This window comes from Lygodium microphyllum, chromosome 19 (assembly GCF_053477565.2).
Source record: "Lygodium microphyllum isolate KBCC chromosome 19, Lygodium_microphyllum_v1.1.10, whole genome shotgun sequence".
Taxonomy (NCBI): Eukaryota; Viridiplantae; Streptophyta; class Polypodiopsida; order Schizaeales; family Lygodiaceae; genus Lygodium; species Lygodium microphyllum.
In genome coordinates, this window is record NC_141153.1 from 101,115,313 (window position 1) to 101,138,517 (window position 23,205).

The following is a 23,205-nucleotide window of genomic DNA, read 5'->3' on the forward strand; positions in this document are numbered from 1 at the left end:
CAATGTGATGGCTTTTTCTCCGTTCAAGTCACTTACCATCAATCCATAGCTCTCCCTATCGAATGAGAAGTACTTTGATGAGGTCAAATTAAGCGCGCTTGGTGCAATGCCGCTGGTTTCTTGTATTGTTGAACCATTACCTTTAGAAAAGAAGTCAATCATCTCAACCTCATCGCTTGCTGCATGACCCGCCACCTATTCTGATAGCCCACCTTTCTGATGGGCTGGGTTTAAACCCAACCCGTCAGAAATTTAAACCCAGCCCGTCAGAAAGGTGGGCTGGGTTTACTTTTGTGGATGGGTTTACTTTGGCCAAAAAACAGTGACCCAACTCGTCCCCGTGATCCATGGTCGCCCTCCACCGTCGATCCGGACTCTCACCACCCCGTGGCACATTGTGGTGAGGGGGGTGGGGGACACGAGAAGTCTTGGAGATCAAGGCACAACAATACTCTCCACGTGCTTGTGTTGGTTGGCCTAGTGGGCCTTAAGACAGGGGGAGGCTGGGGCCGAAAGTATAACAGCAGGCGAGCGGAAAACAACAACTGTTGGGAATTTGGAAGAGGAATTGCATTCTCCAGCTCGGACAAGATTCTCCTCACAACGCGTACCAGACATCAGGTTTTTCCTGAAATTTAGCGAGAGAGGAGCCGATCGGTCCATTCGGATTGCAGAGTTTCTACATCCAACAGCCGATCCCATGGCAGATTCTAACCCAGCAGGCGCCGAAAATGACAGCAACTCTAGCAGTGCTGAGAAATTGCGGGTGGCAGGGGCATGGTCTGGCCAAATTGAGGTTCCCTTGGATCATTGGACCATCAAGGACCTCCGCAGGCACCTCTCTGGCATGTCCGGTATCTTACCGGACTCCCTAAACATCATCTGTGCTGGCAAAATCCTCAAAGATGAAACCCCTGGATCTTTAAGGCAGTGTGGCTTAAATTGCAGCTCCAAGCTCCTCATGACTCGAGCAGCGGGGCAGCAGGTGGCCACAGCTTTTATTGCAGAGGAGGAGCGCCAAGCACGCCTTGCGAGAATCAAGTATGCAAGCCGAACCTTATTCCCTGAATCGTGGCTGTCTACCTTCTACTTACATCATTATAGGGTTGTTTAACACGCTGATACAGGGAAGCGGCAGATGCAATGGTAAGGAGAAGCAATGAAAATCCATTTTCCGAAGACAGTTTTGACTTCCAGCTTGAAAATCAAAGTGGAGAAAAATTGAAGTTCAACTCGGACAGCGACCGCAGGTAGTTTCTTCTTTCAATCCAAAATCTCAATTCTGCTCGACTGGCCAAGTTGTGAATAGGGCATTAGCACTCCGATTACTGATCAGTTCGATTTCAGATCAGTGCCAGCTCTTAAACGGCAGAATCATCTGTAGCTTACACTCTTTCTTTCCGACATATCATCACTGGAAACTTTGTGTTTCATGTTTATTTCGATGCCACACATAGCCTGCATGCATGTGCCATGGGGGGAGGGAGGGTTATCTGTGTTTAAACCTAACTCTCAGTTTTGCACTCAGGGCATTGACGTTGGGGCTAATGCTGCATTCAAAGGCTCGTGATCTGATTGTACGTAATGTCTACACAGAGGCCTTGGAAGTCTTAAGTATGGCAGAAGTGAGTGTTGAACTTATTTAAACTCACCTTGATCTAAGCAAAGAATGGTTCATAGTTTGGAATTTTAGGAACAAAGAAGAAATCCCAGTCTTTACTCTTTTCTCTCTTTCGATACTTAGTCTTTCTTGAATTAACTACTTAGAATTTACCATTTACAGCTTATTTGGTAGATAAGACATCATAGGTAGGCTAGCATGCTTATGTCTATCTTGATGTTGATTCACAATCTTTGATAAACTTGCTTGTGAGTGCATTGCCTATAGCATCTGGTGATTTTGGATTCTATAGATGAAGTTTTTAATTGCTTTGGTATTGCATGGAGAGGGCATATTGCTAGATGCTTACGCCAATGTTTCAACAATAGACATGATTGCTGTTCTACACCTTTTATTTTATCCGCCACCACCTCCTCTTTCACCTTGCATTGTGGGCATTTCAGGATTCATGGAGTGTGGAAGGTTCCCTCATCCTAGTGTGCTTATTTTTTTTAGGCTTATGGCAAGGGTATGCTACCTCAAGAAAATGTAAAATTTTCCCTCGAGGATCCCTTGGTTTACACTTAGTCCAGCCTAGTTATATGGGGTAGGGGATAGACACAAGGATCAGATTGTGGATGTGGGACAGCTGAAAGAAAGGGATGGACACTATTGTAGTTCTAGTGGGCGAGAATGTAATATACATGGATGTTGCCCATGCCAAGGTGATTGCATGTTGAGTGGGTCTAGTATCTATCTAGGCAAGTACGATACCTTGACGAGCATCCTAGTCCTATTGCAATTGCTATAACCTCATCTACAACATCATCAATGTAATGTGCGTGACTGAGAAGCCCTTAGTGGCACGATTTTAGTGGCCCGTCAAGAGATAATCCTAATTGATGTTGCCTAGTACTTCTCAGAATAACATGGGGTTTGTCACCTAGGTTCACTTGAGTCACTTCACAACCGAAAGTTCTAGCCATAGCCCATGAGGATTAACCTTAATCCGGTTCCTAATTCGATACTAAGGTTACCTAATAGTTTATGTAATGTTGTTCTTTGAGCCACTGCATTCATAAGTCAACTCAAATTGAAGCAGATTAGTACCGCACTTGGTTCATAGTGAATGAGAAACGAGGGGGAGTGTAGCACGTCAACCCCTCTGCCCATAAGGCATAGTCTCTCTCTGGTCCCCTAAAATAGTATTGATTAGAGTCTAAGACAACATGCTAATTAGTCAAGCATTCGAACTTTCCCTAATTCTAGTGCTTTGAAGGAAAACTCTCGGCTCACTGAGACCACCCATCTGTAAGACGTACTCTTCGGGGTTTTGTGCTTGTGCTTGTGCTTTCCTCGATGGTGTGTTTTAGTTATCTAATTACCTACCACGCTTATGTTTGAACACGTGAAGGTAGCTTCTTTATTTAACCTTTCAAGGCACTAGGTTTCTTCATGTTGATCAATCCACCATAGAAAGATAATATCAACCATTTTTTTGGAAACAGTTGCAAAATGAGAATATTTATCCATACCTTCTCCAAGGTGCAATGCCAACTTGGCATTCTGTCCCTTAATTTGGGACTTTGTCCAAATCTCATAGCATATGATCCATAAATCCACTGTTATCTAGCATCAAGGCCTTTTAGGAAGTCCATTCTGGGCTCGTGGAGATTAGGCTGGTCCTCAACAGACCTAAGGGACTTATGGCCAGAGCCCCCTTGGCTCCCCTATCACCTCCTAGCCTAAACTCCCCCCTATGGAGAGAGCTCTCACATCTAGGGCCAGTTCTAGCCTCTAGCGCAGTCAAACCAGCCCCTTGATGAAGGGATTTTGCCGCTAACCTTGGGAGAGGTTCAACGCGTAACCAAAAATCTGCCTTTTGGGCACATAACTTTTGTACAAATATATAACCAAGGCAATCATTCTATTATCAATAGGTAACTGAACATTTCTTTTTCATAATATCAATCAATCAATCAACTTTTTATTTAAAAGACAAATTTGACAAACCAAAACAATGTCCTTTGAATACCTTACAATAAAAAAGACAATATCCACAACAACTTAATCTTTCTTAGAGTGCAATTACTTGAAGTAATATATGCTGCTCTCCTTAGTATTTAGGTCACACATAAAAATATCCAGTCTCCAGTCTTTTCTTTATATATTGCAAGCTTTTTTTCTAAGTGATTCAACACTATCATACACAATCCATGCATAACTTTCTTCATTCTAACCCCATGAATAACCTTTACTTTCCATGAATGATTGTTTCTTTATGCAATAGTCATGAACAATTTAATCAAACTAAACATAATTATCATTTCCATAGAAGAAAACTCAGTGTCTTCCCCTCTTAGGATTAAGATAATGAATAACTTGCTTTCTTTCCTATTCAATCATGTTCAGATTTGAGATTATCAAGAACAAGAGTAGGAGCATAACAAGTTTCGGGGATTCTTTGCAAGTTGTGGTTCGGATGTTCCTTTATTGGATGGAGTAGCTAGGTTTGAGGAATCATCATGTTGTCCTTGAGTTTCCCATCTCAATAGCGCTTCCACAAGACCCCAGAGCTCTCCTAATGCTTTTATAGCCTTGGAGGTAGAGTGCTTGAGGTTGTTGTCAAACTTTACAGCAGAGAAAAATACAATTTCTTAGCCTCCAGGGATTAGATTGTTGAAATCTTCAGAAGGTTGGGAAATGGTTGGAGAATGAGAGAAAATGTTGAGGAGAGAGAAAATTCAGAAATTCTTCGCGAGAAGTGGCCTGATTTCAGCCAAAAACAGCTGCTGCCCTGTATTGATAGCCACAAGAATTTCCACCAGCAATTAGAGAAGCCCAGAATGGTTGTCGCCTGCAGTCCGAGGCTATCGCCCAGTTGAGAGGACCCTTGTGGCTGCTGTCACCTACTCTAGAACCGTTCATGACTGGCTGGAAATGGCCAAAATCTGCTGGCGACCTGCTACTGCAGCCTCTCCACGACTGAATTCCCCTAAGAATGATTTTACTCTCTCTCTCTCTCTCTGCCTCCCAATAGCCTCCTCTAGCTTGCATTGGCAAGTGTGTCAAGTGGCAGCCTTTCAAACTCAAATTTTCAGCATTATTTGCATTCTTAAATTAATTTTTAGCTTAAAAATTTTGAGAATTAATTTAATATTTATTTTAGTGTCCAAAAAATTAGTTTGATGAGTCAACAATTAAATTGGCTAGGCCAATTCATCTCCCAAGGTGTTTCGAAGTCTTTTTTAGCCCTTGGATTGGCATCAAGTATCGAGAATTCCCGTCTTTGCTTCACTCCCTCTTGCTCTATACTCTTAAGAAGAGCCTCTCCTCTCTTGCTCAGGTTGCCTTTCATTGGCTTCTCATGCCTTGTATTTATAGTTAAATTGAAGAAGAAGGGTTGTGGCAAAAAAAGAGTTCTTTATGAAGGGTATCTTGGCAAATCAGCAATTTGGAACCTTTCAAGATGCAATCTGATGTTGGCGATTTGATCTTTGAGGTCTTGAGAGATTGCCGGAGATGCCATGATTGATCTGCCTAGCTCTCGGATGATCTTGCTTCAATCTAAGCCTCTCGTCAAACTGAGAAGAGGGGGAGATTGCTGGAGTTTTCTGCTGTGATTGAGGAGGAGAATTCAGGCTTTTTCTTGTGTATTTAGGATCTCCAAATTTAGGAGAAATTGTGCGCCGTTTTTTTGTTAAAAAAGGGGGGGCGGCGGCGGCTTGTTCATTGTTATCCTCCTCTTAATCTTCTTCTTTTTTTCATAAAGCTTAAAGCTTTTAAACTTGCCTTACTTGCTAAGTTTTAAATGGGTTTAGTCAATTATGACTTATGGCCCATTACTTGCGTTCGTGTGGTGACTTTCGTGAAGAATGGCTACAGTCCCTATCAACGTGGGAGAGTGTCGGGTTATGAACTTCGGACTACTTTTGTTCGAGACTTCCTCTATTTAATGGTCTAGAATTTTTCAAATCTAATGCAAGAAGTTGAGAAGATTGAAAATAAAGTTGGAATATCACAGTTGTACATGAGAAATTCCATCCGGTGCTTGTTAAGAATGATGTTTATGGATGCTTCTTGGTGATTGAGGTTGTGTTTGAAGGGCAGATTTTATGGCTGGTTGGCCTTTATGCGCCTAATGACTCATTGCATCGTCAGGCCCTGTGAAGCCGTCTTCAAGTTTTTTTGAGCATGGGAAGACAGGGTGCTTGTTGTGTCTATATGGTATTTTGGGTATGTTACATGTCTACAGTGATATTTAGTGTTGATGTATGAGCCCGGATATGGTTATGACATGCTTAGGCTCTTAGATTTTAGCTACATTTGATGTACTTGGGCTTTGGTTAGTTGTTTTGAGCTTACGTGCTTACTCACTTATGGGTATTGAAGCTTTATTAGAGACTTATGCTCTTGAATGTATTTGTGATACGCTTGGGCTTCTTGGATGCTTGGATGTATATGTCTTGAGCTTTGCTTGCTTGGTTCGCGTTCGAGATTTGCTTCTAGCGGGAGATGCTTGTACTTACTTGGCAGAGCTTGGTTCTTTGAGACAGTGGGACTCTGGTTTACAAATATGCTCTCTTATATGCTATTGGATGCAGTTACCTCTACTTGTGGGCTGATTTGATTCTGTATGCTTTGGATAACGGCACTTATCTTTGTCAGTAGTTTGTTAGTGATGTATATGCTTATGAAATGTATGGTTTATTGACACATTGAGTTCATGATAGTCTTTGGTGCTAGTGGTCTATGCTTAGTCATTGCTAGTTGTATTATTTGTATCCCGATTGCTACTGAGCTATCCCTAGCAGCAAGATCTTTCTTTCTTGGTTATTTGCCCATAGGTGGATTGACATATACCGCTGTCTTTAGTTCAGCATTGCTATAATTACATTTTTTTCAGCATTGTCTTGGAGAACAAGCATTGTACTTTGGTATTCTATTGCTTGCAGTTGGTGGATAGCTCTATACATTGGTATTCCCTCCTATTTTACCCTTGTTTTGGCTGAGTTTTGAGGGACTGATTTGCAGTCATTTACTGCAGCCCATTCTCTTGGACTATCATTATGGTTGATTCTTTGAATGATAATGCTATTTTTAATATTGTGGTTCAAAAGAAGTAGGTTAGGCCTTTGGAAACCAGGAGTGTAAAGCTTGAGGTCATTGATCAGGATAGGTGGGATGAGTTGGATGAGCTATGTAAATCCACTCTTATATTGTCATTATAAAAAAAGGTTTATTTCAGTGTTGTGGCACCTGAGGATAATGCTTGGCAGTTATGGGAAAAGATATCCAATCTTTATGATAAGCAAAGTCTCGCTTTACATATGTATTGGTTGAAATAGCTCATGGACCTTTGCATCAAGGAAGGGACTAGTATATCTGTACATTTGAATGAATTTCATTCTATTTCATTCTTGCTTTACATATGTATTGGTTGAAATAGCTTATGGACCTTTGCATCAAGGAAGGGACTAGTGCGCACATTTGAATGAATTTCATTCTATTTTCAGCAAGTTGACTTTGCATGGCATTGAATTAAAGGATAATCTCCCTCCATTGTTCTTGCTTGTAACGTTCCTAAGTCATGGGACACTTTTCATATTGCCATGCGTGCTGATATGCCTAAGGATGGTTTGAAACTCCATGATGTTGAGGGTGCCTTACTCACAGAGGAGATAAATAGAGAGAATGTAGATGCAGCTCGCACTTCTCATGCATTGATTGTTAGAAGTAGACATGGCGGTGAGAGTGGTAATGATTATTGTGATAGAGACTTAGAGAGGTCTTAGTCTCATAGGTAGTCTCGCAGTAAGTCGTGTGGTCGGAATGTCTCTTTTACATGTCATTACTCTGGGAGGCAAGGTTATATTGGTCTACAGTGCCATAAGACACGCGATGATAAGCGTAAGGAGAAAGGCAAGGGACATTGTCACTTTTTTTTTGTTCTCTCCTCACTAGAGGCACATTTGTTTTTAAGTGGGAGGTTGTTGGGGATAAAGGCACCTGTACCTACGCCACTTTGTATTTACTTCACACACCGTGATCGCATACTTGTACCCATACGACAGTACTCCATTGGTCCCTATTTCAAGCGTTGGGTATTGATCAACAACCTTGGACTCTTATTACTCACGCTTTTCTTCAGGACATGAGCCTTTGTCATGGTAATACAAAGATTCAAGGTTCATGGTGGCATGTGCTTAATGTCGAGGCTCGCTTTTCTATGTTTGCCTTGGTTCTTTTTAACCATTTGGTGTGCTCATGGAAAATGGTCCTTTTCAAGGCTTGATGGCATTTGATAGAGGACAGACAGGTTAGATGGCAATTCTAGCGGTGTCTCCTCTTCTTTCTTGGAAAGGCAAATCCGAGGAGAAACCTAAGTTTAATTGCATGGCTCGTCTTGGATTGGCCTTGATGGATTGATACCACTCTCTTGCTTCGCACCATCAAACGAGTCTTTTGGGTACCTCATGTTAAGTTAAGAAATGCATCACGTGTTGATTAACCTCTTAAACAATACCAAAACATGCTATACTTTTATGTAGGTTTCTCACTCTACCGTGCAGATTTCAGCTATTAGCCACCTAGCATCTATTGTCGAGGCATCATCAATTGCAGCCCATCACTATCCAGCCCTAGGTGGCCTGTTTTCAGCCATCACCTTATTGTTTGGAGGTCTCCATTTGCTGGGTCATCATAACACTTGATTAGCCTGCGTTTTTAGCATCTGGTGTCAAGTGACAGGCTGCTGCCATCTCTCCCACTAGGTGATTGCTGTAGCACTTGCGTTTTTGTTGTCCAGTGGGCCGCCTATATTAGCAAACACCTCTCCCGTTGTTGCTTGATAGTTCTCCACCTCCGGCGATCAATTTTCAACCTTCTTTGGTGGTACACCACTGCATTTATCAGATTTTAGTCTCCAACTGCTGTGTTTTGGTGACTAGCTTGTTGCCCTTCATTATTCAACACTCTTGCATCTCCGACTGGTGGTTATAGTATTCGGGATCCGTCTCCGATAGACGTTACACTTTGGCATTGTTGCTTTGCCCTTGGGTACTTTGTACACTCTTCATTCGTTTACAGTTTTCATTCACTTCAGAGTTGTTTTATTTCTTTCTCCTTTTGCTTGTGTTTATTTCTGTGTTTGAGTTTTTAGTTTTGCTTTTAGGTTTTGAGTTTCGCATATCTGTGTTTGTATTGTTGTGTTTTTGTTGTGGTCATACACTCTGTGTTTCCTCAATGCAAACCCTAGCAGCTACTCCACAGTTTTCTTCACAGTTCATGGCTACAATGACCTTTGGGGTAGAGTCTCCGATCTCTTGCAGGACTAGCAACCCTTTCCTAGGATCTTGTAGGGTGTTTGACCCTTTAGTCCTCTTTGTTACTTAGATTTATCATTTCATGATCAGAGACTGCACAGGGTTAATCAGCAAAGCCAATACACTTTAGGGATTGTGCAAATCGAAAGCTTGGTGGAAATTGAGAATATTGGAGGGATGGATCAATAAGGCACCATTCAAATGCAAGGTGTTCATTTGGAGAATGTTGGTTGGGGGACCTCCTCTTTGCATCCGCTCTTCATTGCAGAGGTATTTCTAATGGGTATTATTTCTTCTGTATCACTATGGTTGAGTCTTCTTATCAGAAATTCATCTCTTGTCTTTTTGCTCAGAAGATTTGGGTTCTTCTCTTGGACATTTGGCATGATATGGTGGGAACTATGACGCGTCCTCCTAATTGGGTTTTTGGTAAAGCTAAATATCATGGTTTGCCACAACCTCATATGAAGACATTGTTACACTTTTCTAGATTTTGGGGTGTTTGGCATATTTGGGTCATCGCAATGCATTTATTTTTTATGTTGTCTTGGGCATTCGACATCATGTCGTGAAGCTTAAGGGACTTCCCTAGTGGTAGCTTGACTTTATACAGCATGTGATATCTTGGTTAGAGATGATCTAGTTCCTTGGCATACGACAATCTCCTTTGTTCCTTTTCCGTGACTTTGTATCTTTTTGTGCACAATGACCTAGAGCCATCTTGCATGTTGCGATCTTGTACTTTTCGTAATTAATACAATAACCTATTACGCGGAGAGAGAGAGAGAGAGAGAGAGAGAGAGAGAGAGAGAGAGAGAGAGAGAGAGATGCAACTTTGATTCGATCCAAGAGCATGATGTTGACACTTGCTGCTCATGGCAGCCATTATATTGTTCCAAACTCTCATAATGCTAGGAAGTGACTATAAGATCCAGAATGGCAAAAATCAACAACTTCTCATCTCCTTGAGAATGCCCAACAATGGAACCTTAAAACGGGCCTTTAATGTCAATGAAGGGAAAATATTACATTAACTTGCAAACATGATGAATTGGAAACAGTAAATCAGCCCTAAAAAAGAAAAAAAGCTTGAATAGGGAAGCTAGAATGCTTCTACTAAATGGCCATGACACTAGAGCTTGATGCCCAACCCTTCTTCCCACAGTGTTAATATTGGGCCTTTGACTTCTTCTACTTGTCACCCCGCTTTGACGTTGCAAACGCCTCATTGGAGCCACCATATTGAGATGGAAGCTACCTCTGTAAGTGCAAAGACACCTCATGCTTACAGAGCGTGGAGTACACGTGTAAAACTTGCAGGCATCAATGGTGTTTGGGCCCACAAAGCATTGGCTACTCCATCAAACTCCGGAGGGAGCTTGCAGAGCACAATCCCCACAAGATGAGCCTCTGGAAGGGTGGATTGCATGTGTCGAAATTGATCCTATACTTGAGTAACATGAAGCAGCTGGCAACGAGTGTGCATTGCAAAAACACAAAATATGCACTAAACAGTAAACTTTAAAGCCTAAATAGTAAAGATCCAAGTTACAAGAGCTCCAATTTCCAAGTCAATACTCTAAAGTTCCAAAAGGCTAGCTACTAAGTGCTCTGATTCATGGAAGATGGCTCCACTGTGCCTGAATGCTCATCCTGCTGAACAACATCCTGCCCATCATCATCACCATCATCATCATCGTCATATTTTTCCCAACATATAAAAGAATCAGCCTTTGCAACTGATGTATGAGCTAGCAAGCGAAGATTGGAGCTCACATAAACTAGGTCATTCGTCTTCATTGTACCAAGACGATTTCTCTTCTTTGAGTGAATGTGATTGAAGGAGCTCCATAGTTGCTCTAAACAAGAAGAGCTAATTGTTTGGCTAAGAATACGAATAGCCAAACTCTGCAACTCTGGAGCTTCTACCCCGTAGTCCTCCCACCATAAAGCAGCCCCAATATTTGTCCTGTCCTCTAGTGCATCCTCTGTACCAAACATCCCTAATGTTTGTCGATATACAGAGAGCCGATTTTTAATTTTGCGTTGCATTTCACGGCTAGGATAAAGCCTTGCAAGCAATGTGTTCCAAGCCTTGACCACCTCAAGGTCTCTTTCTAGCATCTTTCCTTGAAACTCAGGATCAAGCACATATGCTGCAGCATGCATAGGAGAGTCATACTCATTCCATCTGCTGATGCATAACTCCTTGATTTGCTCATACCTATCTGCATTTGGTTCCAAACTCTCCAACCTCTCAATCATGCGATCCATACCTTCATAGATCTTCCCAATGCATGGATCCATGCCATCTGCAAGCCTCAACATGTGCATAATAGGATCAACCATTTGGTTGGTGCGATTAACCTCATCCCAAAAATCTCTATCAGAAACATATGCATTACATAACACAGCAGTAGCAGTGGCAGCCCCAGTCCAATTTTCATACTCATCACTGGCAAATAGCTCCCTAATTGCACCTTTGCAATAGTGCAATCGACCAAGCATAAGAAAGTTATATGCAAATCGTGTATCCGAGTATTTAAGAAGTTCTTTGTCACTTCTCTTGCGAAACTCAGCATGCAAGTACTGATGATTACATATAAATGTGATAATCTTGTTGCCTTTCGCAACAAGAGATGCAATCCATGGCAAGTCCCCAATATCCTTCAACAAGTTATTCAAGCAATGCGCCATGCATGGACTAAAGGTGATATGTGGATACATTGCCATTAAAATGTTTCTTGCTGCCCTGTTTGTAGGTTCATCATCTGCCACAAACTGCACTACATTTTCTGCCCCAACAGCCTGCACTGCCTCGCACCACTCGGATGCCAATACATCTGCACTCTTTCCAGTCTCTGAAGCATCATGACTACCAATGAAGTATACATCTCCACGAGAATATGCAACAATACCATGTATGGACCTATGGCGTGTGTCACTCCATCCATCTGCTATCAATGTCACTCCATTTCTTGCCCATTGATTGCGAATATTTGCTGTTGCAATCTCTATGGCTACTTTCTCCTTTTGAAGCAATGTAGTCCTGATAGTTTCTGATGAAGGGGGCTTATATGTGGGTCCATACTCTGCAATCTTTGTCACCATATTTAGAAAATAAGGTGACCTGGCTGATTTGAATGCAATATGGTCATGGTAAAAAAAGCGTGCCACTGCTGCATCTGTTTCCTCTTTTTTCTTTGGTTCCCATGAAGTGTGCAATGAACTCTGTTTAGCACCACGACCTGTTGCCATTGATGGCCCACGAGAAGGCTGCGTAGCCACTAATCCTGGTGGTCTTCTGCATGAAGCACCATGCCTTGCTGGTCTTGGAGTCCATGTTGTTGGATCCACTGCTATATTTGGCGTCCTCCTGGCATGTGAATTCCCCATAGATGTGGCTATGCGGTCAAGTAACTCCTGCCTTTTCTTAATTGATACATTGGTGCAAAAACGCACCTCTTTCCCCTCCTCATGTAGAAGATGGGCTCTCACTTTATCAGCCCCACTAGTGCGAGCATAAGGGCAAAGTTTGCATTTCCAAGGGCGAGCCCCTCCACCTCTCAATGGCACCCCTGCATCTACCTCATCCCACCATGACCATGTAGTGCTTCGACTTCGTCCAGTTGTTGACGAAGTACCTGCTGAGGATGATGAAGATCCCATAGATGTCAATGCTGCCATCTATATAAAAGTGACAAATAATCAGTAAAGTTCAATAAAATTGCAAAAATTTGCAGCCAAAATTTCAACATGTGTGTAAATTTTTAGCAATGCTAAAAATGCCAGAACTTTGGTGCTATTTCAACCTGCATTCCTTTTACTGAAAATGCCACAAATTTGGGGCATTCTAGCCTGCATTGAACATTCCCTTGCTGAAAATGCCCCAAAATTTGGAGTATTTTCAGCTCCCAAACTTGGGGCAATGACAGACTCAAAATGCCCCAATTTTGGGGCATTCCAGCCTGCAATTCCTTGCTGAAAATGCCCCAAAATTTGGCGCATTTTCAGCTCCCAAATTTGGGACAATGACAAATTTGAGAATCGAGATAATGATCCTCGGACCTTGAGACTTCACCTGATCCCGGGGAGAAGTCACGCCAGGCAAGAGAGGCGGGCCAGGCAGGCGGGAGAGTTAGACGAGTCCTGAGAGCAGGTGGGAGTAGGGCCTAGGCAGTGGGGGCACGCGGGGCAAGCGAGATAGTCGGCGGGACAGTCGGAAGGGCAGGCGGAGCAGGCGAAGTGGGCGGGGACAGTCGGCAGGGCAGGCGGAGCAGGCAGAGTGGGCGGGGATAGTCGGCAGGGCAGGTGGAGCAGGTAGAGTGGGCGGGGACAGTCGGCAGGCGGACTGGGCGGACCAGGTACTCTGCGGATTGGGTGGACTGGGCGGGAGTGCAGCGACGTAGGCGAAACAGGCGCAGGCGAAACGGGCGTAGGCGACGGACAGACGGGAGTGCAGCGACGTAGGTGAGGACAGACGGGCGCAGGCGAAACGGGCGACAGACAGACGGGCGCGAAACGGGCGACACGCGGGCAGTTCGAGACAGCGCGGGCAACGACAACCAAAAAAAAACTTAAAAGTTAAAAATTAAAAAAATTAAAAAACTCTTGAGCTGGAACGGCCGTTCCAGACAGGGAACGGACCTGGAACGGGAGGGAACGGGCCAGGAAACGGGCTGGAACGTTTCGCCAGCGTTTCCTTGGCCCGAACCCCTCGGAACGCGTTAATCCGTTCCTATGTGCTGGAACGGGCGTTCCCTGTCTCTATGTATTGGGGGTCTTCCAACTGGGGATGTGTTGTGTGCTCGCAAGATCTCTACTAGTCGTTGTGTATTTTGCACTACATGTGATGAGACATTGCTTTATCTCTTTGTCTCTTGCCCTATTGCTCAACATATTTGGAGTTTTGTTTCCCGTGTGTGGTCCTCGACGACTTAGCACCAGATATCAGCTTGTTCGTGGATTATGGGAAAGATGACCTCTATGTCTACTTTGCATTTGGATTATTCCTGCCTCTTCCATTTCCTTAGATGGACAGCCTTGTGGCATATTTGGCGTACTCAGAATGCCTTTATTTTTGATTCAGCCTCGGGCATCCATGGTCATGTGGCCGATGTCCATGGTTTAGTGTTATGGCAGACCTCCTCTATGGTGTCAGCTGATCTGGTTCTTCCTGATATTGCTACTCCTTGGCTGGATATTGTTCACTCCACACCAGGTGTCCTTTCTGTGTGATATTTCTGTGTTAAAAGTCTTGGTAGACTTTCATTTGTGTCTGTTTTTTCTTAGCTGACCTGATGGTCTGATGTAAATATTTGCTACTTAATTCAATTATCTTCACGAAAAAAAAAGGGAGAAAGCCCAAATGGGTGTAGCTTAGTTGGTTAAATTGAACGCGTGGTTACCCAAAGGCTTTCACTTGGACTCCTACATTCCATGCGGTCATTTAGTATAGGTATAGAAAAAGGGAGCTTTGAATCCGGGTCAGTGGGTTAGTAATATAATGTGGCTTACCAATAGGGCACTTGATTGAGAGAGAGAGAGAGAGAGAGAGAGAGAGAGAGAGAGAGAGGCAAGAAGAGTGAGAAGTTGTGATGCAAGGGTGGAAGACATGGCAGAAATAATTGTTACAAAATGTTAACATTTTTTATGTCTGGCTTACCCCTTTCCTGGCTGCTGCTTCTGTACAAGGGGAACAGGACCGGAATGCCCCTAACAGGGAATGCCTTTTAGGAACTGCAGCAGTAGCATTCCACCGATAAGGAATGTGCTCCCTATTCCTATCCATTTCAAAATGGCATTCCCCCATTCCTAGCTGCTGTTCTATCCATCCCATATTGCTGTGAGTGCTATCGTTGTTGGTCAGCTTGTAAGCTCTCGTCTGTGAGTGTGGCATAAATAATTGTTTAAAAATGTTAACATTTGTCTATGTCTCGCTTGCCCATTTCCTGGCTGCCTGTCTCTACAAGAGGAACGGGACTGGAATGTTGCTAACAGGGAATGGTTTTTGGGAACTGCAGGAGCAGTATTCCAACAATTAGGAACGTGTTCCCTATTCTTATCCATTTGGAAATGATGTTTGTCTGTTCCTGTCGGCTCTCATCTGCACATAGGAACTATGCCAATGTGGCTCTTGGCTGCTCAGTCTACTATATGGAGAGCCCCCTACTCTTCCACTTCTATCGTTTGGGCCTACCCAATTCACATTTTGGCCTGCCTACCAACATGAATAAGTTATTAGATAACACATTTTTTCAGGCTTACTAGGATCTAAGTTCTTTCATACTTTGATGAAATTGAGACACCAAAGCTATTATGCACATTGCTAGTGTAACTGTCTTGGAATATATTGAGCATGCAATGAAAAAGAGGTCCAACAGAAATAAAGATTAAGGCATCTGCTCATACGAGGAGGAGATATTGTTGCAACCACCCTATTACCTGGTTACCTTGACAAAGCCTGCAGAAGAACATAAAAAATTGAATTTTTTGGCATTTTCATTTGTTAACCACAGAAGACACAGATTATACTGTTGAAGCCACCCTGGCAAATGGATATGCCTTCACAAAACCAACAGAAGTAAAACATGCAAAACCTGAAAGTTTTCCACGCTTATTTCCTAATGAACCTCTTCTGTGTTGGAAAGAAAAGTTTGTGGCATCTACAGCCTTGTTTTCAGGAGGACTAATATAATTATGTTTGTTGAAGAATTGTTAAAAGGGGTCCCTTTTGTTCTTGGCTTCCCAACAATATCATCAGATCTTGGCTTCAAAGAGCTACCTTGCTTTGTGGCGTGTCTAGGTGTAAGTCCTCTTGGACTAAGGCCTACAGGGTCAATTTTAGGAGGTGATGATGGCATAGCTTACAGGACTATGTATGCAGGAGCCAGATGGATGGCGACAGTAGATTCCTGTTCTGTAATTTTTGTGAGCATTATGCTAGGTGATTATTATCAGTGTAATATGGAACCCAATGTATTGTCAATAGAATCAAGGTACATAGGGTAAGATGCCTCTAATTTCTGTTGTTAACAGTTAAGACTCTTCAATGTTTTGTCTACATATTTTGATATGTGCTAACCTCTATACTTTTTGCTTATCTTCTGTGCTTCATCTTCAACTATACTTGATGTCTTCTGTGCTTCATTTTCAAGTTATATTTGTGCAGCTGGTGTTATGAAAATGCAATATAGCTTACTAGATTTCTTTTGATTCGCAGGCAGCGTTTGTCCTGTGTGACCCCAAGATTTTAGAGGTCTGTTCTGGTTCCTTTTTCCAGGTTATCATAAATGAAAATTGTTTATGTGTTGAGTGATTTGGAGTTACCAGAATTGTTGGGTGTGTTGAATTTGCAGGCCGTAGATAATGTAGCATTCCTTCAAATAGACACTGTGTGGTGCTATTTTATGCTCAAGGATATAGAAAAATTAACAGATGCTGGAAAACGATTATCGCAAGCAAGAGAAGGCCTTCACCGGGCACATGGTCGTAATTTGGAGCGGCTCAGAGTTCTCCAGGGAGGATTTTGTCCAGAGCTAGCAGTGTAAGGGAACCACCTAAATATTGCAACAAGATTGATTTGAGTTTTCCACACTGTTCTTGTAAGAATAGCACCTGCTGCTCTAGGTCTGTACAGCCTTTACAATTTAGGATTGGAAGATGAGACTATACAGGGCAAAAAACTCATTCTTCTGCTCACCGCTAGCTTATGTGCTCATTCCTAACTGCAGCTCATGCCACATTTATCTTGTAGGATAGTGATAAATTCTGACTTGTGGTGCAGTTATGTTCGTTTAGAGCTTCTGGAAGGTATAGTGGCATTCCATAGTGGGCATTTCAAAGCTGCCAAGATATCTCTTGTTTCTGCTGAAAGTAAATACAACCAGGTAGAGACATGGATCATTCCCTTTTATCAAAATTTCAAGTTTTTATTCTTAGGGTACAACAGAAGCCCATTATTTTCAGGTTGATGTATGCTGTTTTCCTTGCATGCTCAGCTTCAAGTTTCTGATGAGGCTTTAGCCTTCCTTGTGGGAATGGGATTCAGCACAAGAGAAGCTCAACGAGCTCTGAGGGTTTCAGGACAGGATGTGAACAGTGCCACAGAGTTTGCAATGGAAGAAAGAAAGAAGAAAAAGAGCAGGAAAGAGGAGGATATACGTCATCAGCAACAGCGACGGTATACATCAACAGATGCATTATCAAATGATAGAGAATTACATTAAACTATAATCCTTTTGTATGATACAGGGAACTAAAGGGCTATGGAAAGACACCTACTGGGCAAGTGGTTGATTTGACAAAACTAGAGGATCTCGTATCCATAGGGTAACTATGCAAATTGCCCAGTGCATTCACTTATTCAGTCTGTATAGCTCTTGAGGAACTCGTTGACCTTGTGTGTCAGGTATGAAAGAGTGCTAGCTGCAGAAGCTCTTCGTCAGAGTGACAATGACATACAGACTGCCCTGGACACTTTAACTGATCCTATAAAAAATGCTGCCTTGCAGGTAGCACTAGTTCTTTGAAATTTTATGGTACTCAAGATTGGAATTTTGGAAGGTTCTGACATCCTGTCTATTGCGTTGACAACACTTTCTCATTCTTGAACAGAGTGTCCTAGCACCACATAAACAGCGTCGGCGTAAAAGATTTAATGAGAGTGAACTGGAAGAGTTGATTGCTATGGGCTTTGCAAGGGATCAAGGTTATTCAGGATCACAGGCTGTCAGTTTGTTTTGTTTGTTATTTTTGTAAAAATCTGTGAATAAAGTTCATCTATTGTGGGCAGCAATTCAGGCTCTTGAGAATTCATCAGGCAAGGATGAAGCTTTAGACCAACTTCTTGGAATGGTTGCTGGTGATGTGGCTGGAACCTCTGGAGAAAGCTCCTCTCTGCCTTCAAGTAATGGAGTGTCTGCAGCTGCTACTGGATCTCTACTTCCACTATCTCCTGCAGCAGGAGAGGATGAGCATGGCAATCGCAATGTATCTCTAGAAGAGACTCGAGATATTGAAATGGAAGATGAGATTGCCATGAACCTGACTGGGGATCCACTGGCTGAGTATGACATTGATGTGCACAAGGAGGGTGAAGCCATACTCGAATATTTGGCTATGGTCAATGCCAGAATTTCTTCTTGATTCCAATCAATGCCTTGTACATAAAATTTAACTCCAGAATGATGCCAGAATATCCTCTTGATTCCACACAATGCCCTGTATATATTTTTAAACTCCAGAAGCAAATGAATATAATTGAAGCAGCTTCAAGCCTGTAATGTTCGTAAGGTACCATAGCAAAACTTGTGAAGACTTACATGATGTAAGAGGATTTTCCATAAAAGTAGAGGCTGTAATCCGCAAATATTGGGGTCTCTGCACTTAATACAAGAATTCAATTTTGTCTCAAGCTGACACCCAAGTTCAGTGTTTGTGTGGGCTTTATTCATTCTAGAAAAGCTTACCTGGTTATTTGTTAGCATTTCCCTAAGGCAATGCTTGGTAGATGGTACACTGCAGGGGTAGGGATGTGCATTTTGAATTTAGTACCAGTTAGCCAGAGGTTTGTTTGCCATGGGAGCTGTATGGGTACTATTCTTCTTTTGGTTTTTCATTTTTTCGTTCTTGGCTACTGCACATGGGACGTCCTTCTTCTCCCTCAAACCATTTCAAAATCTGCTCCTTGGGACCATCCACATCTGCAGGAAAAGCATGGATTATCTCCACCCTACTACAAGGTATCCTCCCCCTTTAATAAGGGGATCTTGGGGTTTGCGACATGCCTCTGAAGAATGTGTGTTTAAAATTGGGTAAACTATTCCTTTGTAAATCCACACTCCTGCAAAGTTAGGCCTTCCTTCTTGTTCTCTAAGATGAATGGTAATACAGACCAACAAGGATGTCTGATTTGCATTAGTTACAAGCATTCTGCAATTCAAGAAGGCAGAGTTGGATACTCACTTCGAGCTGAAGGTGATGTGGAATAAGTGGAGATAGAAGAAGTGATCAGGTGTTTCAGCCTGTTGCAGAATAATGTTCTTTGTGCCTTGTAATTGAGTAGAAATGCTTTTAGGAGAGGACCTGCAGGAAGAGATGCTGCTGCTCCTCCCATTGCTGTGGTTGGAGTTTTGAGTCTTTGCTGCTTGCTATTGGTGATGGAGTATGCAGATTATGGGAGCTGCCAGCTGAAGAAAAGTCAGTTGATGGCGAGCTGTGCAGAGGAGTAATGAAAACTTGAGAGGACTTTGATGCCTGGGAATAATCTGCGGACATCTCTGGACTCTCTATGCAGATGTTAGATACCCTGAAATGGGAACCGACTTGCTCAGAAAAATCACTGCTAGACTTGAACATTTGGGTGATTGCCCAAAGAAGGACGACTTTCCTCACTTGATTCACTGCCAGCAAATACACTTTTATGAATAATGGGAACACCGCCTCTAAAACATATCCACCAAGGGTCAGTTCTCCACTCAGGGTTAGCACCTCCATTGACGGCTGGTACTCCACTCCTGAAGAGGTCCTGCGGGCTGCCTCTGCAGAGTCTGTGGCTCCAGCCCAAAGGGGATCTAGCTCAAAGGGGATCCAAGAAACATCTCTGATCCAAGTAGTGGTTATGGAGAAATCCTTGTAAATGCACATGATTGCCTATACTCAATCCTTGTAAGATAATTGGCATGAAGGAACCTCTAGAAAGCTGCTCCGAAAGCAAATCACTAGAAGTCCTCAAGACAAAACCAATATCTAGTCTTCCTCTTTCATAAGCATGGTCAGCCATCTCTTCAAAGCTTGTTTTCAGATGCTTGCTATGGAGAGCTTGAAGCAGAAGATTTTTCCACTGCACACAGAAGGTATTGCTCAAATAGTACCATTAGATATAAGACCTCAATGCATCTCTCTGGAAAGCTCTGATGTTGCTGCTTTGCCTTAGCTACTTCCTTGTCAAGTGTAGCCATGACGAGTCCGCTGTAAGGAAGTATCTCAATGAATCAAAATGTTGGAAATGTTGTATAATTGATCAAGATAATGGCTGTATTGCATTGCAGGATACAAGTCACTAATCAGATTTGTATGTGTGGTATTGATGGATGATCAAGAGAGAGTACTTCCACTGTGGTACCGATTGATGGCTGCTCCACTGCAGCTATCTGCATGGCTGCTGCTCCTTTCACTTGAGCAATACCTCAGCACAATGGTCCAAATGATCATCCATCCGTTCACAGATTGAAGAAAGGAATTTGAGGAGTTTTGTGGTGCTACGAAGCCTGTTGTTTCAGAAATCCTCATGTCTTTTCAGCAGCATAAGGTTGCACAATAGATGGCATGATGTGTGTAGTGCCAGCAGTGTATGAAGGCTTGCGAGATCATCTACAGGCTAATGTAATTGACAACTTGCGAGGCAGAGTATCATGTTCTAAAGGCTTCTGGTATATGTCTGTAGTATATTTTCTCAGAATTAGCTCCACAGTTGTGCTCCATCAGATTTTCTTAAAGCCAACTCTTCACCACATAGCATAACATGTGATGTAAAGGGACTGGTACCTTTTTACACCATTTGTACCCACTCAGTGCTTTAAATTTAGATAAATCAGTGCAGGTCCGGACTTGATGGATGCACTCCAACACGAGAACATCTCATTGCTTATGATCTCACGCATATATATGAATATATTGAGTAGCTTGGTCTTGTTGTTTATCAGCTGGCTGTTGAAGATGAGAACTGCCCATTTCCATATGTTGGTGATTATGCTATCACTCTCCTCTGTTCAAGTCCCTGTATGGTTCAAGAGGGTTTCTTTGTGTGATTTGTAGGACAAATGCTACTGCAGTTGAGTTTATGCAACTGTTCTTCACAATCAAGGTGCCTGTGTTGTTGTTTGGTTGGGTTATATATAGGTTAGAATCGACTTCCCCATGTAACCTTTCCCTTGATGCATACATTATCCTCATGTTACCATCTGATCTATTTATAATGTTGCATGCACTTGATGCCACATCACTTTTCCTTTCAAGAATTCACTTGAACAACATAACAACGCCAACAAGAAGCTATATACAACACACAAACAAAGGAATATATCACCTACAAACCTTGAACAATAGTAATATCAACCTGAGGTGATTGCCATATGGAACCATAAAGTTTTCAACATGATAGGCCAGAGAACCTAAATACCTGAAATCTTTCAAGAAATCTGGAATACTTAGAAGAATGAATAAAGATAGTAACATGAGCACAAGCAAAAAAGGAACGCTACAAATGCTAAACGAAACACTTGCAAGCTAAATCAAACCACTCAAGAAGAAGCCCCGAAAATGTAGTGCTGTTCATTTTCTTTATTAGTCTATTGCTTGAGGTGGGAAGATTGAGCAGAGGGAGAAGTGGTTTATCATCAAGCCAGCAAATGCCTCTTGGGTTAAACAGTAAATCAAGTTGGATTGTTCTTTTAAGCATCGGGCCCCAACAGTTAATCCTTTCTTTTATTAGCTGCAGGTCTTGGGGGTGAAGTTGGTGATTAAATCTATGTTGATTATCCTGCATCCAATCCCATCCCCCATAGTCCCATATGTGTTTCCAGAGTTCGATCCCTGTTTTAAACAACCTGTGAGCATCTGGGAGCCTGTTTGCTCTCACTGAGTTGTGAAATATGCTAAACCATACAGGGCCCTTGGTGAGGCAGGGAGAAGTTTTTAATTGGGGAAATGCCAATGAGAGGTTTGTAGGCTAGCCAGATCTGCCATGGACTTTCCATTAGAGAAGAGCAGTTTTTGACTATGATCTTAACTGGTCCGAATGCTATAGTTATGGGCTCTAAGTCTTCCATCTAGGCCAGTCTTCACCCTGAAAGGTCTTGCAGCTTGCATGAATTAGGATCGCCCAACCCTGTGACTCATGGTGAAAGCTCCTTGCCACCAACTTGGCTGCCATTTTATTAGCCATAATTTGCAGGTTTGGAGGACCCAAACCTCCTCCCCTTTGGGTAACATGCAATTATCCCAACATACTTTGGGAATCTTGTATTTCTGCCCATCCCCTGCCCATAGAGAGTTGCAGGCTAGACTTTCCAGACCTTGTAGTCCAGCCTTGGACGGTTTCCAACCTTAAAGAAAGTAAATGGTGGAAGGGATCAAAGTATGTTTCAGAATGATGGCTCTTGCAGACATTTCCAAGTTTCCAGTTTCTTCTTCACCTTATTAAGAATCCACTCTCATCTTTGTTTCAGCATAATACCGACTCTATTAGGATACCCAGGAGTCTTAAGGATTTTGCCCTTTTCTATGATCTGGCACCCTTGGTCAACCAGCCCTTTGGAGGCTACTGAGGAGGGGTCATTAACCGTACCATTAGTATCATCAGCACATTGGTTCAATACCATGTTTCCATTGTTCCTAAAATTTGATTCCTCTTAATCTTCCTTTATCTCCTCTTCAATTAGCCATCCCAATGCATTTGGAGATGGGTGGAGGGGTAAGGGTTCATGTATTTCACCTTCAATGCTACTCGCACACTTGCATTGCCAAAAAGGATGCTTACATACTTAATGAACATTCTACCAAGACCATGTAGAGATTGGAAAAGGGAACCTTGATCTAACTTGTCTATTTTGAAGAACAAAAATCTAATTTGGTCTTTATGCATACTTGAAACCTTCCCAAAATGATATGGTTGAATAACCAAATGGCAGCGATTGGGATATTAAAGATGGCTAGGAGATCATCAGAGTTTTGCTCCCCCAAGATGATGGCATGGTCACAACCATGGTAACTATGAAACACATTTTAGTAGGCATGAAATGTGAAACATGTTTCACTAATGAAATGTTTCGGTATGCAACATTTCACATATCTGTTTCATTCCAAGGGAAAAAGGCAATTTCTATTAAAACTTGCTAAATATATGTACTTTGGATGCATTAATTTACCTTTTCATGTGGTGTTTCACTTAGCACCTACCCAAGGGTGAAACATTTCCTTCTGAAACCCAATGTTTTGGGCATGAAACATTTCAAGGGTGAAACGTTTCGCAATTGCCTTGGTCACAACATTTAGGCGTAATGGAAGCAATGGTGGAGATGCTGCATTTGTAGCAAATATCAAACCTAAAGGTGAGAAGAAGAAAGATGGGAAGAAGAAGTTCATGGGAGAGTGCCATTACTATGCAAAGAGTAGTCACATGACAAAGGAATGCAAAAAGAAAGAGAATGATGACAAGAATGGCATTAGAAGGCCTTCTCCAAAGGCAAATTATCTATGAACACTATTGTTGGATCTATT

The 23,205-nt window shown here is 42.4% G+C and overlaps 1 protein-coding gene across 2 annotated transcripts; it reads left to right on the top strand.

Moving 5' to 3' along the window:
* The first annotated feature begins 473 nt into the window (after nucleotides 1–473).
* NUB1 (ubiquitin-associated (UBA)/TS-N domain-containing protein) lies at nucleotides 474–18,340 on the top strand. 2 transcript variants are annotated; one of them, XM_087700525.1, is made up of 11 exons: nucleotides 474–1,041; nucleotides 1,128–1,250; nucleotides 1,529–1,577; nucleotides 16,148–16,183; nucleotides 16,284–16,471; nucleotides 16,712–16,814; nucleotides 16,926–17,107; nucleotides 17,179–17,256; nucleotides 17,336–17,438; nucleotides 17,542–17,635; nucleotides 17,720–18,340. In XM_087700525.1, exons 1-11 carry the CDS (start codon nucleotides 701–703, stop codon nucleotides 18,070–18,072), a joined length of 1,650 nt encoding a protein of 549 aa, XP_087556651.1. In that variant the 5' UTR covers nucleotides 474–700; the 3' UTR covers nucleotides 18,073–18,340. The 2 variants fall into 2 exon arrangements, with proteins under 2 accessions (XP_087556651.1, XP_087556650.1); XM_087700524.1 differs by having other exon boundaries at nucleotides 475–1,041; nucleotides 1,529–1,625.
* The last annotated feature ends 4,865 nt before the right edge of the window (nucleotides 18,341–23,205 follow it).